We start from the raw sequence: 20,207 nt of genomic DNA, 5'->3' as shown, positions 1-20,207 counted from the left end.
GTTTTTGGTGATGAATGTGGTGCGAAGGACAGGGCGGGGGGCAGGTTATCAGCGTCACGGGCACCGGGCTGGCCAGAGGCGGGGCCTGGTTTGGGATGGGGAAGAAAAGGTCCCGTTTACGCCAGGCCCGCCTCGGCCGCGTCCCTGCTGCTGTCGGGAGCTGCCCGGCGGTGCCGCCGTGAGAGCAGACCGGGAAAACGGCATTCCCGTTTTCCTGCTCCGGAAGTGACGCGGCCCGGCAGCGCCGCGGACGGTTCCCTGTGGCGGGGCGAGATGGCGGCGCCCGGAGCCCCGGTGACCGTCACCGTCACTTACAGTAAGCGCCCGGGGCAGGGGCAGCGGGCGGGGGCGCATCTCCGGCCGCGGGGGCTGCTCCCGGCCCTTCCCCTCCCCGCTGCCCGCGATCCCCGCCCGGCCCGGAGCGGCACCGGGCGCTGCGGGGCGGGCGGGCCGCGGCCGCATCGGCGGGGGGGGCGAGCGGAGGGCGGCCGGGGTGGCCGCGGCCTCGGCGGGGCACGGCCCGGCCCCCGTTCCGCCTGGGCTCCATGCCGGCTGCTGCCGTGAGGCTTCGCTCCTTACTGGGCGCGGCTTCCCAGTGTCTCCTCCAGCTGGATCGCCGGCGTAGGTGTGCGGCAAGGTTGATAGTGGGAGCAGGTGACAGGGCGGCCTTTGCCGGAGGGCGCAGAGCAGAGGTCGTTTGGGGCCGACGAGGATCATGGGGGGACTGGAGCATCTCTCCTAAAAGGAAGAGCTGAGGGAGCTGGGCCTGTTCTGCCTCGAGGAGAGATGACAGAGGGGACCTCACTGTTGTGCATAAATATATAAAGAGAGGACGCCAAGAAGATGGAGCCTTCTCAGTGGTGCTGAGCAATAGGACAAGAAGCAATGGGCAGAAACTGATGCACAGGAAGTTCTACCTGAGTATGAGGAAGAACTTCTTTACTGTGGGGGTGACTGCACTCTGGTGCAGGTTGCCCAGAGAGGTTGTGGAGTCTCCCTCACTGGAGATGTTCAAGAACTGTCAGGACACAGTCCTGTGCCATGTGCTGTAGGATGACCCTGCTGGAGCAGGGAAGTTGGACCAAATGACCCACTGTTGTCCTTGCAACCTGACCCATTCTGTGATTCTGTTGTTTTGGTAATCTTGACTTAGATGAAATATATTGCTGAAGTCAGCACTGCATAATAAAAGCAGGTGCTACCCAGTAGGCTTTCTTCTGGTTTGTTGAAGAGACTTGGATGTGTGCAGCTAGTGAGCTACAAGACTGCAACAGAGAGTGGTTTCTTCAGTAGGACAGGTGGGTGCTGGTGCTGACCTGATGGAATGGGTCACTCAAAGGCCAGCTGACACAGTTGGGCTTTTTTCCTCCCTCAAAAACAGGAGGAGGGAGAAGAAAGTGGAGGCAAAGATGGGCTTGTATCTATAAATAGATATAAAACGGTACTGCAAAGGGATGAGAATACCTTGGACTCTGCAGTTCTTAAAAATAAGATGGGAAGCACCATAGTTAGATTTTGAAGTGGATCTAGGTGAGACAGTAGGAGGAATGAAGAAGATAGTAAAGTATTAAATCAGCAAGGTATTCTGCTTAAACCTAGTAATATTTTAATTGGATTAGTTTTTAAAATTATTGATAGTAAATTCTGCCTTTGTTCGTTTTGCACTCTGTTGGTCATGTTCTTTCTATCTCTAGAGCTTATTGTTTATTTCTGCTTGCTCATTCGTCTTTTCAAATTGTGTTTCAAATTGTTTTGTTCAAAGGTTTCCTTTATCTCCTGGTAGTTTTATTTAAGTCTTTGGTGAGGAATTTTGTAGAATAATCTGTTTGAATCATCATGATTCATGTGCTAACTGGTGCCTTCAGAGAGCTCCATTTGATCTGAGGGGTTTTCATTTTGCAAAGATGTCAGTAATTTAATGATACTGACATTTATAATTCCAACATCTTGCTGTTTGCCAACAGCCTGCTTGTCTGAGGATGTTTTTGTCTTTCCAATTGTTTTTTTACCTGCTAATTACTTTGTCATTAATAGATAGCAAATAGAAGCCTTTGTTCAGCTTGGGCTTCATCTGTCTGATTTACACCTGCAGCTGTCACATGCTGCTTGACCACTTTGCGCAAAACATTTTTAGTAAAGTTTTGTGTGCAGGAGTGAAAGTGGGGAAAGATGGAAATTAGGGCTGAAAAATACAGCGACAGTAGACCCATGTGTGTGACTTGACAATCTGCAAGTGTGGTGGGCAGACCCTGGCTGGACATCAGATGCCCACCAAAGCCACTCTGTCGCTCCCCTCCTCAGCTGGGCAGGGGACAGAAAATACAGCAAAAGGCTCCTGGGTTGAGAGAAGGGCAGGGAGAGAATGCTCACCAGGTCATGGGCAAAACAGACTTGACGCAGGGAAATGCAGTTTATTAACATTCAAATCAGAGTAGAACAATGAGAACTAAAAGAGAAAAATCTACTTTCTCCCCTGGGCGTAACTTTCCTCCTCAGTTCTCTAACTCCTCCTGCCTGACCACTGCAGGGGAATGTGGGCTGCAGTCAGTTCATCACACTTTGCTGCTCCTTCCTCCTCAGGAGGAGGACTCCTCACACTCTTCCCCTGCTCCAGCATGGGTTCCTCTCATGGATTGCGGTCATTCAGGAGCAGACTGCTCCAGTGTGAGTCCCCCACAGGGTGACAAGTCCTGCCAGCAAGCCTGCTCCAGTGTGGGCTCCTTTCTCCCTGGGTCTACAAGTCCTTGCAAGGAGCCTGCTCCAGCACAGGCTTCCCACAGGGTCACAGCCTCCTCTCAGGCATCCACCTGCTCTGGTGTGGTGATCATCCGCAGGCTGGATCTCTGCCTCTACAGGCTGCAGGGGCACAGCTGCTTCACCATGGTCTTCACCATGGGCTGCAGGGGAATCTCAGCTCCAGCACCTGGAGCACCTCCTGCCCTTTCTTCTGCACTGACCTTGGTGAGTGCAGGCTGTTTCTGTCACCCATTCTCACTCCTCTCTGTGGTTGCAGTTGGTGATGCACAGGTTTGTTTTTACTCTTAGCTACATTGTCGAAGAGGTGCTTCCACCATGGCTGATGGGCTCAGCCGTGGTAAGCAGTGTGTGTGTCTGTCCTGGAGCCAGCTGGCGTTGGCTCTGTTGGACATAGGGAGAGCTTCCAGCAGCTTCTCACAGAAACCCCCCCTGTGGCCCCCGGTACCAAAACCTTGCCATGCAAACCCAATACAGCAAGAAAATGAATTGACCTGTTTCTTAAAATATATTTATGCTTTTAAAAAAATAAGTATTTTGGAATTTTGCAGTAGTGCTTACTTCAAATTAGTGTTGTAATTTACTGAAGCAAGCTGAGAAGCTGTGATACCAGTTCTAACCCATGAGTTGTTTTTTTATGGTGATTTCACTCTGCTGTGAATTTACAGTAAAATTTGTTTACAGTCTCCCCAAAGTGGTACTCATAATTTGTAATTAAACTAGTTATTTTGTTAGACAAACTTGATCTGTTTTTTTCCTCAGTTAATGTTTTTTTTTTCTCTCAACTGCTCGCTGGCAGAGCCCTTATACAAAGCAGTTGTATATATCAAAATGACCTTTTGAAATACACTGAGGTTGTGTTTTGTGGTTTGTTTTTTTTTCCCCAAAACAAACTAGTATGAAGGGCAGTTCATGAAAAATGCTTGGGTGAGAGGGACATAATGTGATTTTAAGCTTAAAATTGTCTTGGAATAACAAATTTTGTTAGAGCTTTAAAATTTTTGAGACTACAGTGTCACTTGTCATGTGACTGTGGGAGGCTGGAGCATTTTAAAATCAACTTTTCTGGTACTCTCCTTTGTAAAAGATACATGTACTTTAAATTATGGTGTGAGAATAGTTTTCCTTCTGGTATGTGTTAAGTTCTCTCTTCCTGCAGAGTAAAAATTACCTGTTTTGATTTCCCTTGCAGCCAGTGGTGGTTGATTCCTGTGAGTGCTTTGAGATTGACAGACCTTAAGTGTGTGGGAGCAGAGGGTTGTAGAAAGGGTCTGTTGCAAAGCAGAGATTAATAGGCATACTCCTTTTTTCCCCCTGAGAGCTACCTCCTGTTTGCATGCAAGTAATCATAGGGAGTCTGAATAGGATGCTCTGTAAGTGGAAGGTGACAGATAAGCTGGGACTTCTCCAAGTGGTTATGTCTGCTTATCAGCAGTTCATGGGGAGAAATAGTTTTTGCACTCTGAGAATTCTCTCTGGTTGGTGGTGGAGATGAAACGGGGTCGACAATGATTGCTTGTTTCTTGTGTTTGAGAAGAAGGGAGCAAAGGAAGTGATAAATTGTCTCAGATACCAAAGACTCATGACATCAGAAGTTCCTACAAGTAGGAAATGGGATACATCAGGAAGGTGTGGGCTTTCATGGTTTAGCTTGTAGGATGTCTGGACACCATCTGTACTTTTAGAAAGAGATAAGGAACAATATTTAGCAGGAGCTGAATTATGGCAGTAAAAAACACCTGATCAAACTCTTCAGGTTATTCCAGTGCAACCCAAAATTTTCAGCTGAGGTCAGTCACTTCAAGAGGAAGGAAGTGTAGTAGAATAAATTGATTGAAAAGTATGATTCTACATGAGAACCTGTGATTTGAGAACTTTCTGTATTAATGGTAATAAATATTAGAGATGGATTTTCTCTGTAATATTTTCAGGTTACAGTAAGTATTACTGTTACTGTTTTTCTACTAGGTAATGAAAAACACAGTATTCAAGTTGCTTCTCAACAAGAAGATGGTGAACCTACACTACAAGACATGGCTGTACTTATTGAACAAGTCACTGGAGTGCCAGTTCCTTTTCAGAAACTGATATACAAAGGTAACTTATAAATCTGCCATGATCTGTACAGATGATGAGCTTTCATCGTAGTCACTTTCAGGTATCCATGTTTTGAATGTCTTCAAAAAGACATTCTTATGCCACTAACTGTACTTCAACTATTTTTTTTCCTCTCTCATTCTTCATTTAGGAAAGTCTCTGAAAGAATTGGAACAACCATTATCAGCACTTGGTGTTAAAAATGGTTGCAAAGTCATGTTGATTGGGAAAAGGGTAAGCATTGCCTTTGGACCTTTTTTCCCCCTTAAACTGTGATCATTTTTGTCAGTAAGTCAGCTGCTGAACACACAAAGAAGCTGTAGCATTAACCTAATCTTGTATACCTATCCACAAAGTTGAGTTCAATCTCATGTTACACTGCAAATAAGTGCAGTTTGGACTTCTCTGAAATTACATTATTGACTGGCTTCTGCTTTACATTATTGACAAGACTCTTCCTAATCTGTGGTCAGTGCTCATGAACCTTCTGTGTACTGCTGACCTTATCTGCTCATCTTATTTTTCTGGTTTAAAAAACACTTCCCCAATTGTAGCTACTGTGTCTTGATTGTCTGGGTTATTTCTGGGGAAATGATTTGTGGCTGGCTTTGCAAGTCGAGGATGAGGTAATAATCTCATTATGTAAATGTTGCCTATACTTTAGAAATGATAAGTTTACAAAAAGAAAAAAAATTTGCACTTTTCCTTTTCCCTTCAAATTAATCTCATTATAATAATACATTGCTGATTTAGCTGTATTTGTAATTAAGCTTTGGAAGAAGCTTATTTGGTAGGTATTGAAATATGGAAAGAATAGCCACAGTGTAGTGTGTGTTCTAAACCATCAGAAGCCTTTATGTCTGTGTCAGCACTGCTGCTTTTTAGCTGCATTGTATCTTTATTTGTCCCTTAGTTGTGAATGTTGTACTTTTGAATACACAGAATAGTCCAGAAGAAGAGGCTGAATTAAAGAAGTTAAAAGATTTGGAGAAGTCAGTGGAGCAAATAGCTAATAAATTAGAGGAAGTTAATAAAGAGTTCACAAGTATCCAGAAGGTATGCCAGTTTTGTATCACTTTACATCTTTGCAAAGCAGTTTTGTAGGTGTATCTATTTAAAAAAACCCAAACAAAACAGTTTGAAGGTTTTGAGTAGTCAGTAATAGGCCACCCCTCTAAATGTCCAAGAGTCAGTAATAATTCTTAATGAATTTCAAATGCCATATATGAGTTTGCAAAGTAGAGACATGGCACTGTTCAGAGAAAGGTAAATATTGTTTCATAGGGGATAAGTTATATTCTTTATATCTGGAAAAACACAGAGTTCTCTCAAAGTCCAAAGAAGAAGGTCTATTACTTGTTTATCATTTAAGTAAACCTAACAGATTTACCATGTCAAGAATTGATAACATACAGAAGAATACAGATTAAGATTAGAGTCCCTATTATGCTTGAAAATACAGAAACAGTACAAGATGTTTTCTCCTGTTGTGGATTGACAGATTTTCTAAGGTGAGTATTGTGTAGGGTGTGGGATAATTTTGTTTTTTTCTTCTTCAGGGATTTTTAGCAAAGGATCTCCAAGCAGAAGCACTAAAACAGCTGGACAAGAGGATAAAAGGAACTGCAGAGCAGTTCATGAAGACCCTTGAACAGATTGATGCCATTGTAAGTAACTAACCACAGAAGAGGTCAAATCCCAACAGAAACTTACTTGATATTTTCATGTACTAAAAATTGAATTTGACTTTGAAAATTGGATAATCCCTTTGCTCATTTTTTTCTTTAATATGCAATACTTGACCCTGTATGTTTCCAAAAGACCACCTGGCGGCCTCTCTTTCTATATGGTGCCAGTAATGCCTGTGTATGAATTCCCATTCTACAGAAGAGTTGCAATTGGGACAGCAGCCCATGAAGACTAGGTGAAATGGGTATCCTTTGCTCAAGTTTTGTCCTTTTTTTGCTTCTTGGCAAACTTTCATGGTACAGTATAGGTCTGGGGAAAAAAAACCAAACAATGAGATACACTTCATATTTTATACCACAGAGGAACAAGGAGGTCCTGCAGACTGAAGGATTTTCTGGTCAGTCATATGTGGACTGACAGTACTTTTATCTGAGATACCTGCATATTGAGTACTGGGTTCTTTCAAGAAAGTATATACTGGTATATATATACTGGGTATATCCAAGTGCTTCGCAGTCATTAGTGGATCATAACCTTACATTACATTTCCAGACTATAATATACATCTTTCTGTATCATGTAGTAGCTGAGAGCTAGATGAGAATAAGGGTCTTGTACAGAGATAAAGAGAAGATACCCTGGTTGTGGCAATCTCCTTATTCTGTTTCTCTGTCTGCTGATCATTCTCTGTAAGCTCCATTATGTAATTACATTGCATATTAAGGATATTGTAAGATCCTGCTCTGAAGGAAAAGTGCTGCTTTTCTTTGGTAGTGGTGTTTTTGGGTCTCCTCCTTGGTACAGGAGATTATTTATTGGATTTTTTTTAAAAAGATGCCATGCAAATACCTGTAACTGGTGAAATAAATGTAGTTTAATTGATAGACACTTTGAAAAGCTCAACAGTAGACTAAATCAAAGACTAATAATTTGAATTGGCCATCATCAAATGCTATGTAATACGGATGTGTTCCTAGGAATAGTGGGAAGCTTAATAACTAATTTCCTGCTTTTGCATTGTGAGTGTATGATGATAACCTAGTCTTTGCTGTTTGTTAGAGCTAACAGTTCTAAATACTTCTTTAAAAAAAATTGCTGTGTTCTGAGTATTTTGGAGTCTTCAAATTTCTGTTTCCTTCTGTGCCTCATATGGAGAATGTGCTGACAGTTACTGAATGCTGTTAGACATAAAGACTTCATATAACTGATTTCCTGTATGAAGTGGCAGATTTACTATGTGTTGTCATGGAAATATCAATAAGGTGACAACTGTCTCAATTGGATGGCATTAAAGCTTGTTTCTGACCCCTTCAATTTTTGATACCAAATCCTATTTAGAAAAAACCTCAGTACTTGTATTTGGGTGTGCAGTTCTGGAACCCAGCAGGCAGCCTTGTAAAACTGTTTCACTGCTTCCTGATTAATCCAAACTCAATTTCCCAAGATTGCTTTTAACTCTGTTATTTTCTGTGTGGTTTAAACAGCAACCATGCTGTGATGTATCACCTTACCCAAAATACTCTGAACAGTACTGGACAAGGGATTTTAGGTCTAGTACAATGTTTTAGAAGACTTATAATCAGTGACTTGGTGTTTAGGTTGGGAAATAATGGAGTCCCTGTGCTTTGTTTCTTGAAGTTTTGTTTCTTGAAGTTTTGTTTCTTGAGAAAGTGGAGCAGTCAGAGTGTTAATTTCTCTGTTTTCTTTTTGTCTCTGAATTTCGAGTCTTTTACTCAGAGTTCGGATTGAAATGCAGGAAACACCAGGCTTTTCTTCTAATTGTTGTTTATTATTTTCTTATCTGTAGCACAGCTGCACTGGATGTGTCTCTTAGTTAACAAGGTGGAAGATGGCCCTGAGTTCTAACTTCCAAGGCCATTTAAAGTACAAATCAACCAATTATGAAATGCTAAGTAATATGTTTTTATTTATAATCCAATAACTATCTATTCATGACCTGCAGCGAGGGTTTTTTGACCCAATACCAGAACAGCCAGATTTGTGCAGAAGAAGGTGAAAAGATGATGAACAAATTCACACCCAAAATCCTCCATATTGTTACATATATATATTATTATATCCCAGAAACCTAAATTCTCTAAACCCAGGGTTCCAACATCAGAGCTAAGACTAAAATTATAATTAATATCTTTCAAAATCCATAATAATTGTTTGTCACTTTATTGTATAAGAGCCTATGACATTGAAAAGTCTTTGTTTTTTTGTTTAAATAAATGAGGGTTTGGATTACTGGTGATTGCAGTTACACTGCACATATTTGTTTCTTTTAATATACAAAGCTGGCTGTGAGATTTGTCATGACTACTGGACTTCTGTGAAATCTTGCAGATGAAGTACATGTAGGTGGAATCTTTACATAAAATGTGGGAGTTCAGTGTGCTGGTATTACACCAGGTCAGACGAACAGGCCACCAACTGAGGCAGTACTCAGCTGTACTGTGGTTGCAGTATCTGGAGGCAGCAGTACAGAATGGTAATGAGGGGTGTGTATGAACAATAAATGGGTTCCACTGGAGTAAAAAATGGCAAATAGAAATGCAAAGCAGTAAAGTATTTTATCTGTATTGTAGAATTGGTTTATACAAGTAATTAGCGTTCTTTTCGGCAGCCAAGTAAAGGCTGGTTCTGACACATCTGTTAAATGCTATTGAACATGTAGAGGTGCTGTTGATTCTGTCAACAGCATGTTAAAAAATTCAGAGGGGAAAAATGTGACTGACTGAGAAGAATGGATGATGCATTGTAGAAGTGGAACATACCAGCAGCCTCACACTATAAATGTTCCAGTTTTTTCCTTTGGCAGAATTGTCAAAGCTCATTAAAGTGTCTCAGCTGCTGTGTGTTACTTGGTTCACTCAAAACTATACAGCTTGGTACAAAATGAGATTTGGTTGGTTACAGAGAGCTAAGGGTGAGGAAGCCTGCATATTGTTTTCTCTCTATTCTAGGAGTATCACTCTCTTACTGGTAGCAGATGAGCTCATTAGTTAGAGGAGCTGAGTTTGGAAATAAATATTTTTTATTTACAATTAAATACTTTTAGTTGTGTTCAACAATTGTGAATTTAAAAGACGGGATTTGGAAGGTGGAGAAGTAAGTTTATAGTCATACAGTGGTGGGGTGTGAGAGAAAAAATACAGTGTTGTCACCCCCAGAGGTGTGAAAGAAAAGTCTTGAAGGGATTCTTCTGGGTAGAGCATCTGTAACAAGCATTTTAACATAAATGTGTTTAAACAGCTACTGCTTTCACTGCTCCTAAGATTGTAAGATTTTAGGAGCATCTTACAAATTTTTGATATTGTGACACAGTCAGACATTGCTATAAACTACAGATCTTAGAGGTTTTCTTCAGGAAGAATGCAGTTGAGTCTTGTTCAACAGTTGAAGATATGTATGTGCATTAGCAGAATTGCTGTTTTATTTAATCAGTTAAAACATGTGGTCCAGGGTAGAAGTCAAAATACACTGCTTACTACAAATTTCAGTGAGAAGAACACAGGAAATGCTTTACTTGGTCATCTGGCTCAGGTTTTTAAATATCTGAAAAGCTTTTTCAAGAAAAAAGGGAAAGTTTTTCTGACAGCAGTAGGAAGATTTAAACCCACAGTCATGAACAGAATGTACTTGTGAACCAGCTCTAGTTTACATGGACGCTTTCACCAATATCGCAGTGTGAGCACTCACTTTGTCCTCAAGATGGTCTCCTATTAAATGGCCGATTTTTTTAATCTAGAAAGACAATATTGCAGAGAACAGATTGTTCTAATGACTGAAAAAAGCTTTCTCTTCTGAAATACAAGTCACTGATTTTGTTAACATAAGTTCACGAGAAATCTCTCAAATTGCGTCTATCGGTCTGGGTGTTACTGACTCATAATTATGCTCTGTTGGCCCATCCTCCTTACCTGAGGATTTTTTTAAATTATAGTTCCTCTGTAGAACTTACTTAAATTACCATTCTGTTCTGATGAAATTTAATGGTCTCCTTGTCTCTGCTATATTTGTCATTGGGTAAATCAATACCAAATTAACATTTCAAGGATTAAAAGAAAGAAGCATTCTGGAGAAAACCCCATCCTTGTGCCTGTAACAAACATTTCCCAGACATCTGGGAAGTTTTTCCAGTTAAAATGAGAACCTATTACTAAACTTTTTGAATTTATCTGGATCAATTAAAATGTGATAAGTGTTTCTTACTATAATTCTTTAATATCTTAGCATGAGTTGTAAACATGAAATCAGAGCTTCAGAGGAAGGTATTTCTGAAGCTCAAGGAGCACTGCCATGTGAAAGGGGAGATTTTCTTCAACCCTTCCTGTTTGATTTGTGTGTTGGTGGCCCAGGCTAGCTGAGACCCTTGTGCCCCCCAGTCTGTCAGCATCTTCTTATGGCGACCCTTCCCTGAGCAGTCCACTTGATCCGAGGGTAGTTCAGCTGACTTGCTTGGGGTCACATGCAAACAGAGAGGCCACCCTCCTGGGCCTCCACACCTTTAATCGATCTGCTCGTGCCCCAGGCAAGATTCAGGGACAAATGCCAACAGCATAAGAGGGACTTCCTCCTGGGTATCCATAGTCAAATATTTACTTGCTGCCAGTGACTGTAAGTGCCCTTGAAGGACTCACTCTAACAGTTTGTGGAATAGCACTCCTTTATTAATACAACAGAAAGCTGTGACAGGATTGCTGGTGATAGTATCTGGTTGCAAAACCGTACTTAAAGCAATATACTAACCAGTGCTAATCCCCAGTAATGGAGTCTTCCCTGTTTTTACACCATTTTAGACTTACTTTTATACTATTTTTATGTTTAGGTGGAGCTAAAGTGACTCTAGTCATGCATCATGTTCAGTGGGGGGGTGGTTGTGCTTTGGAGGTGGGTAATGTCAGCATTGCATCTGAGGTGACCTTTAGGCTGCAGCTATACATTAGTATTGCATCTCAGGGAGACTTTGGGATGGAGGTGGGCATTGTGATCTTGCCACAGTTGCTGGTTCAACAGCAGGAAATCTTTTTCCTTCCTTGGGTGCCAGCTGTTACGTGGCTTACCAGCTACAAGGTGCCACCACATTCCCCCTCTTGCAAGGATTTGGACAGACCCTGGCCATGCTGTCTGCAGTCCACTGTCTCTCTAGGCCCCCTTAGCCTGTATTGTGTATGGGAAGTCGGGCATGCTGAGCGCATTCCATCCAGGGAGTAGCAACCACATTTTCTCCCTATAATTTTCCATATTGTTATACCTGGGTTGGTAACTTTCCACCCTGCTCCATCCTCCATTTCATCCCCCCTTGGCCTGTATGCTGATTACAGATTTTGTAGCTTCTCAGTTTTCTTGAATTTTACCCTGGGACTTTTCCCTACAAGCATAAAAATACTGTCATCCCTCAGTGAGGGCAGAATTCTTAGCTACCACTGCTGCATTAAGAAAACCCATTGGCAAGTGCTGCCATTTAATAATTGTTTTTAAAGAAACTAGTCTACCTGTCCAGTTTACTAGTTAGTATAAGAAGGGCTGGTACTCAAGAAAACCTATAAAATATTATTTGCTCATTTGGATTTTTGAATGAACCTAATGAAAAAGCTTTTTGTTAGACGGATGGAGTGTCAATAAAAATCCTTTTTTGCAACTGATTAGAGTTGATGCCATATGTAGCAGAGTGGTTTTTATTTTTTTTTAAACCATTTGATAACAACCCCAAAATATTTCTAGGTATTACTGCTAGTGACATCCATTGTGGAAGAGTGCCTGTGTTTATAATAGTGTCACTTTGGTTCTGATAAGATAGCCATAAATAATAAATTTTACTAGCTTTCTTTTGTTTATTGATTGACTACACTGCTCTATAGTAGGTTCAGGCATCAGATACTATGTATTGGGATCTGTGGTTTAGGAACCAAAAGAGGAGAACCAAAAGACATGGTGGCAACACTAAACTTAAAAATTGTTACTGGAAGCAGTGCCAGAACAAATGGAACTTGAGCAGAGCTTAAGGTGGTGTTCTGTGGCAAGGGAGGTGGTTTTATTAAGAGATCAGCTGGGAGAGGGGACAGAAATTAAAGAGAGTCTGCATTCCCTAAGAAGCAGCGCTCAGGAATGCTGGATTCTTAGTTAAAAGAACACTCAAGAACAGAGAGAATCTACAGGCAGGAAAATACAGACATTTTTTACTGTGTAAACGGTGGTTGGTTTGAGGATTTCTTGTATAAAATGTGAGTTATGTGCATACAAGAGATGAGTCTTTGAGGCTCTAATGTGTGAGAGCCTGCAGTGCATCTTGCCAGTTTATCATGGAGTATAATCATAGAATAGCTAGGGTTGGAAGGCACCTTTAATGTTCATCTTGTCCAACCTCCTGGCAATGCCATCCCATGACTCCAGTGATGGATTTGTCCTACCAAGTTTCAGTAATGGAACTAGGTTGTAGCTTTCTACTCCAGCCATCAAGCTGTTAGGGACCAAGAGGGAAACACCACTGAAGTACCTCTGAAGAGTTAAGGAGTGTTCCCATAGGAAGGTGACACACGGCCGACAGCCCAGCTGAAGTGCCTCACACCAGCACACACAGCATGGGCAACCAACAGGAGGAGTAGAAACCATTTGTCTGAACAATAAAAGAGCAGCATTTTTTGATTGTTACAAAAGTTTATGTATCTAAACCTCCCAGCTGGGCTCACATTTTGGCTGAAATGAAACAGATTAGGTTAGGGAAACCTCTCTTCTTGATCTGGAGTTAGGCTGGAAAATAAAAGGTAAACTAGTGTGAAACTCCCAAGATTTTTATGCATCTTCACCAGTGAGAATGCAGTGTTTCTAAGAATGTTAACATAAACTTTATATAATGATAATCATCTATACAGATGTTTTTACCTGTTTAAAAAAATACCATAAACCTGAGCACCATTCCCCAGCAACAACCCCAATTTCACATAGCTCAAAAAGGACAAAGCATGTAACACTTGCCAGGATGACATACATGAACATAATGGGTGGAAGGAGTACAGAAAATGATGCAGTTTGAATTAAATTAAAAGCTGACATCATGTAGCACTTCACATCTGTTGCCTTCCATGATTACTTTGCAGAGATGATCAGATGTACAGCTTAGACTGGCAATGGCTGTATTACTAATGAAACATTCTAATGATGGCAAGTAATTGAGTTAATGTATTTGTAAGAAATTTGTTCATGTTACAATCTCTGAAAACAATACTGAAAATGAAGCTTGGCCAAATGGCTAACACAACACAGTAGAAAAAGCAGTGTGTGTATTCTGTTGCTGTGTATTCCCTAAAGGCACATGGTAGATTTGCTGGCTTGGTTCTTTGCAGTCACCATGCTGCATTCCTGACTTTTTAGTGACTTTTTCTTACATATTCTTTCCTGCGTAATCATCCTCACTGAGCAGGCATGGCATTTTCAGGATGCCTATTCAGAGGATTCTTTGATAATTCCAGTTTTTGCTGTAAGTCTAACATGTTAATTTCAGCATTAAGCTGCATCAACCTGTTTGCTTATTTTACTGCAGAATCTGCCAGAGAATTTCAGTGATTGCAAACTGAAGAAGAAGGGGTTGGTGAAGAGGGTCCAGGTGAGTTTTCTTGGTTTGTTTCTGATGGGGTTTTTTCCTTTTTTTTTCCTCCATAAATGCTGGGCACATGTATACCAAGAGTTTGTGAAAATGAGCTGCTTAGATTTTTTCAGTGTTTGTTCTTACATTGGTATTTCGTATGACCTCCCTTTGAGAGGTATTTAATAGCTTTATAGAACAGCTCACAAAATACAGATTTTCATAGTTCATGCTGTTTTCAGATAATGTTTGTCATTTACATTAGTGGTTCGTCTTATGGCTGCCTGATGATGTGAAGTACTTCTGATAACTTGTAAAGACACCAGGACTGATCATTCCTCCTTTTTTTGAATCTTGGTGGACTGGAGTAATGACTGAGGTCTGGGCACAAGGATGCAGTCAGCTGTAACTTCTGCTGACCTACTCCTGACCTTGCCAGAGGTGTTCTTTGGAAAATTTAGCTTCTATTGCAATGTACCAACTTTCTATGGAGAGTAGGTCTTTCAGATCTGTACAGAAGAGCAGCTGTGCTGGGGATGGAGGGTTTAATTGCTTTTCTATTGTATGATGCTTGTAAATTCCTAGACATTGTTTCCTTAGAGACCTTGAATTAAAGGTTTGTTAATAAATACTGGAATTCACCCCCTGCCACTCAAACTTACATAAATGAATGGTAATGATACTTGTTTTACTGGATTTCTTTGTATTGTGCTAGCTTTAGTGCCAGGTTGGGCTCCTAAAAATTGTTTGTGGAAGTACCTTGCATTCATATATAGAGTTGAAAGATTTTGCCTTTTACTGTAACCTTATTAAATACTTCCCATTGGTGTTTCACAAGTTTTTTAGAATAGCCATCTATTATAGAGGAAGGCCTACCGGGAAGTACTTTGTAGGAGAAATGGTTTTAGTTACAGCTTTAGGGACAAAGCAGTTGGTACTCAGTTACTGAGGTAAGTTCAGGTAATGCAAATGGAAACAAAGGTGGTTGCTGGTGTAGCTGTGTTATGTGGGGTTCCAAACATGCTCTTAATTCCATGTGCCTAACCAAGGCAGCAAAACTTGTAATAGACTGGTGGCTGTTCTCAGCTTTGTGGAAGCTACTGGGTCTCCACTCTTGGGTGAAGTTACAGCAGAAGTAAGTGAGACTTTGTGTAAGAACTGCTGTTAAAGCATAAAATGGACTCTGTTGAGCAGAGATTGGAATTATTGATGTGCTTTTATAGGCACAGCATTATGCAGCTGTGGGTTTTGAACCCTTTGAGGACTGCAGAAGAATCCTAAGGGGTTTCAGACCAGAGCTGTCAACAGCAGTTTGTTTTTCCAGAGCAAGAGCAGGAGAACAGTGGCAAGTTACGCTTATCATTCTTGAGTATCCATGAAAGCCAGGGGGAGCTATTAACTGCCTTTTACTGCTGGCAGTCACACATCTTCCTGTGTGGGGAGATAAATATAAAACAGTAGCAGCCAGCAACTGCAGTTGTTACCACCTTCACTTTTTCATCACTCAAGTTCTTACAGACATGAGCTGATGACAGCTCAAGGGATTGGTTGGAAACAGATGATTCAAAGCAGTGTGATGGTTGAGGAACATTCGCATGGCACAACAATTTGCTGCTTTAGAAGGAAAGCACTTTCTTAGTGTCACTTAAATGTAAATAACATGAAATATCTGGTTTGACTGTCGGAGTCTGGTGCAGACATAGCAAAATCAAAGGCAAGACATGAATAGCTAATGGGAGAATCCTTCTCAGAAAGTGCAATATAGTTACATACCTTAGGATTGGCCTAAAACAATTTATTGGCTTAAAGTGCTGGTGTGTTGTTCTGTGTACAGGATGAGCAAAGTGACCAGGGGCTGCTGGCTCCTAAATGCTCTCTGTGTGTTGCTCTACTTGTGAGAACTCGTGGGCAGGTTCTAAGAAAGCTTAAGGTGCTGTGGACTGCCCTTTTTGGAAAGGAGCCTTCTGTCTTTTGAGGAACACCAGCTACTTACTGATAAAGATGACTATTCAGTGATGTCTTTTAGTTTTAAGAAATAGAAAAGGTCTTGGTTTCATGAAAGCTTGTTTTAAATTTGACTGAGCAGGTTTGTCCCTCCCAGCCTTGGCCTCTGAAGAACACGTTTTAGAAAGGAGCTTAAAAGTCATGTTCCAAACTGAATGAAGCACTAACTTGTCTGAACCTTTACGTTTCTTACTGTTGTTTATGAACTTTGGAACAGCTGAAAGGACTGGTGATGATGTGCAGCCATGCTATTGCCTTATCCAATGTCATGTTTCTGTTGAATTCTGGGTAAATGCAGGTGTGGATAAACTATTACCAAACCAACTGGAAAATGGTTGTTGAGTTGACATCTTCAAATTCATGATAGAAACTGCAGTTTCAGTTCTTCAGAAGCACCTCCCACTGCCAAATAGTGTCTCCAATAACATTTGTTTGTTTCTTATTCTCAGGTTTTTCTTGCCCAGTGTGATACCATTGAGGGGAATATTGGTCAAGAAATGGACAAGCTACAGTCAAAGAATTTGGCACTGGCAGAATGAGGCATCGCCTTACATAATTAGGAAACATAATTGCTCTATGAGCAAGAAGAAGAGTTTGCTCTTTGTTTTGGAGCACATATCCAGCTTCCTTTTTTTTTTTTCCCCAAAGCCCAGTCTATTAGACTGGTACCAGTCAATCATTTCTTGCTTGTTGTCTTGTTTGCCGCTTGGTTAGAACTATTATTTTGAAAAGAAAATCCTTCCTGAAGAATGGCAGAACTAATCTTTGTGATGAATTGTGTATCTTATGGACGATAAGATAGTTTAGTTAACTAAGTTATGAAGTTTTCAATGGTGGGCAATTTTGTCTGATATATCTTTGAATTTATTTACAGCTCGAATCAAAGAAGGTCTATAATTGTACAAATGCCATAAGTTGCAGTTGTAGGACTTCAGCTTGACTGAAAAAGGCAAACTGAGACAACATCTGGGAAAGTTGAACATTCTAGTAGACAGTTCAGAGCAATAAAAAACCCTACGCATTTGTATCTACTTAATGTTTGTATGCATTTATAAATATAAGAAAGCTTGACTATAAGGGAGTCGTACCTATTTTAGCCTTAAATTGTCATAATAAATGGAATGTACTGTAACATGTATGGTACTTAATTTTGAGTGGTGCTTTAAGTTGTTACTGAGCTCCTTGATACAGACGTATGTTTTTTACATAGATTTCTGATGTACTGTGGTTTTTATAGATTATTTGTATTTTTATTATTTGTGTTCTGTCTTGAGTTATGTTGAGAAATGAAATGAGATTACTCATGCTGCTCAAATACCAAGGGTTCAGTTCAAGCAAGGTATAACTAAGGAGCTATTTTGAAAGATTTTTTTAATACTTTTTTCTGATTTTACTGAATTCACGATGCTATATTTAATGGGAAAATGCAGTGATTGTTTCCAGTATGTTAAGGCAATCAGTGAATTTTTATAACGTGTTGCAAAGAGACACTGCTTTATTTTAGCAATGCCATCTGTGTGAGGGTTATGACTGATGCTGGCAGTGCTGTGCTTAACCTTCTCTGTTAGGTGAGACGTCAGCTTTTGCAGGAGACAGAAACTTTGAGTGGGTGCAGCCAACTTGGCCGTGGTTGCTCAGAGGCTCTGACCAGACTGTGGAGCGTGTCAGCCTGTAGGTAACATAAATGTATAGCAGCTGCTTTTTCACTGATGCTCCTTGTTGGGAGGTCAGCCAGATACACAGCAGCTGGCAAAGCAGGGACTGGTAGGGGGCCTCTTTCTGTGCAAGAAATAAAGCTCTTTCATCCCAAATGAGTCAGACTGAGAATGTTTAGAATTGGCCCTTAGGTAGTGAGCCGTTCTCCATATGTTTTAAGGTTAGCTGTCCTTTCAAGATAAAAATAGGAAATGTATGTAAAAAGATCTTAACTTCTAGTAAGTTATAAAGCTTAAATAATACCTGAAGTGTTTTTATTACAGTATTGTCTTTGATGTTCGTAATTGGAGGAACTTTTTTTTTGTTTTTTTAGTGAAAAATGCCATTGAACAAATGAAGTGATAGTTGTGCATTAGAAAGGGTCATTTGTATTCTAAAAATGCTGGTTGACCATACCAAGATTTGACTTACCATGTTTTTTGCTGTTAACCAGTTACTACAACCTTATATTTTTTTCCTTATGAAATTCTCTTATCAGCATCTGTGAAGGATTTCATGGTCTAAACTCCTAGGAACCTTATCTATCATGTTAGGATATGGTATGGTAGGACTGTGGAAGTTTATTTCTAGGCTAACTAGTCTGGTCATGCTGCATTTTCCCAGCACTTTAAGGTTAAGAGGAGGAAGCATTGGTTGTAGTAATTTTTGTGAAGCCCTGCCCAACCTGTGGCTGCTTCTCGACCAGGTTCAGCTGACTGTTAAACCACCAGCAACACTTGCCTAATTCAGGGAATGCAAAATCAACCACTTTCCTGTGCTGGAAAGGATCTTCACCCTCCTAAATGTGGGTTCTCTAATGCGTTGAGCTTTCACAGGTACAATAAGCAAGTATCCTCCTGTGCCCATGGAGAGAACTGGGAGCTGTGGTCATGGCTAGGACTGTGTCCATTTCTGCTGTTCCTGTGCAGTTCTCTTTCGGGTGAGAACACTTACAGGCAGATATTGTCTTCCCAGCACTCTTTCTCAGAAATTGCTGCTTCCTTAGATGTGCTTATGTGAGTACATCCTCAGCCTGTCTCAGAGCAAGGTGGATTAACTTTAGAATGTTCCATAGCAGATCTTTTGATGATCTGGTACTTTGAGGCAAAGAGAGTGATGGTGAACCTCTCCCACCAGCACATCTGTACTCAGTAGAGGGTGGGTGTCCTGAGCCACATCTACCTTGCAGTGTTAAGTCGTTTGGTTTCTAGGACAAGAGTATGTGTATGAAGACCAACTTCTGCAGTGTAAATTTTTTGTCTTCCAAATATAAAAATGAGTTGATTTGTTTTGGGAAACAGATGGTTATATTTAGAGTTATCCAAGACATTCTAGAGCAAATTGACTTTTATACTTAGTTTTGGAGAGGGGAGTCGTAAACATTTTTTTTTGTCATAATAGCCTTAAATTCAGTAAAAGCAAGCGTCTGTGCTTTTGAAAAGTGCAGCAGACTGCAATTGTGGGAGGAAGGGGAAGGAAGAGGAAATTTTAAATATTCTTCAGAATTTGTAAATATAAATAATCAAGCTTAAACTATAGTCTCACTGATTCTGTAGTCCAGGTGTACTGTGATACCTGTTTTGCTACTGAATCATTTCCTCAGCCCAACCATCTGCTGTGGTCACGTCAAAATGGAAGTTACTCCCTTTTGCCTTAGTTGCACTTACCCCATTGTCTTCCTCCAGTTGCTGTGTTGCTCTGGCTGTGTTTACACACCTTGGACTTGCCATCCTGGCAAAATGTACCACAGGATTTGTCTTTTATCAAAATGGAAATTGAATTGCACATGCCCTTGGCCCATTTTCTCTCCCAGATCCCATGGGCTGGTGTGAGATGAACCAAACCCGACATTCAGGGAACTGTGGAGTCTGGAGCCATGGGATGAGTTGCTCTCCGGAAACAGCACAAAATTATAGTGGCATCCTCTGTGACCAAGTCCTCTGGAAGGTAATGTTGCTATAAGCCTGGAGCAACACTTTTTGACTTCTAATGGACACTTGTGGAGCACTTGACACCGTGGAAGTTGGCACTAGATTTTTTTTTTTTGTTAACTTACATTATTGTACTATGATAAATGAAAAGATAAAAATAAAACACAGAAAGTTGTCTGCTGTCCTTGGTCATGTTGTAGTCACTACATTCTGTATTTGGGCCGTATTTTAGCAGGGCAAGGTGCCCACTGCTCTCGCTGGTGCTGCCGTGTGCGCTGTGCAGGGCAGCGGGAGGCACTGCGAGCACTCTCTGGGCGAGCGGGGTCTCCCGAAGGGCACCGTGATTTGGGGCCTCGAGCATTCCCTGAATTGGCAACGAGACAGAGCTTTAAAAAAGCTGGGTTGATGGTTTTGTTTTGTGTGTGGGGGGGGGGGGGGGGGGGGAGGGG

The 20,207-nt window shown here is 41.0% G+C and overlaps 1 protein-coding gene across 2 annotated transcripts; it reads left to right on the top strand.

Moving 5' to 3' along the window:
- The first annotated feature begins 64 nt into the window (after positions 1 to 64).
- Positions 65 to 19,942, top strand: BAG1 (BAG cochaperone 1). 2 transcript variants are annotated; one of them, XM_039548961.1, is made up of 7 exons: positions 65 to 316; positions 4,723 to 4,851; positions 5,003 to 5,085; positions 5,794 to 5,907; positions 6,411 to 6,518; positions 14,087 to 14,149; positions 16,582 to 19,942. In XM_039548961.1, exons 1-7 carry the CDS (start codon positions 274 to 276, stop codon positions 16,669 to 16,671), a joined length of 630 nt encoding a protein of 209 aa, XP_039404895.1. In that variant the 5' UTR covers positions 65 to 273; the 3' UTR covers positions 16,672 to 19,942. The 2 variants fall into 2 exon arrangements, with proteins under 2 accessions (XP_039404895.1, XP_039404896.1); XM_039548962.1 differs by lacking the exon at positions 5,794 to 5,907.
- Positions 19,943 to 20,207: the final 265 nt, after the last annotated feature.

The sequence above is a fragment of the Corvus cornix genome, chromosome 2 (assembly GCF_000738735.6).
Source record: "Corvus cornix cornix isolate S_Up_H32 chromosome 2, ASM73873v5, whole genome shotgun sequence".
Classification (NCBI taxonomy): domain Eukaryota; kingdom Metazoa; phylum Chordata; class Aves; order Passeriformes; family Corvidae; genus Corvus; species Corvus cornix.
The sequence above is the reverse complement of the archived record's forward strand: the minus strand, read 5'-3'. Positions and strand labels throughout refer to the sequence as shown.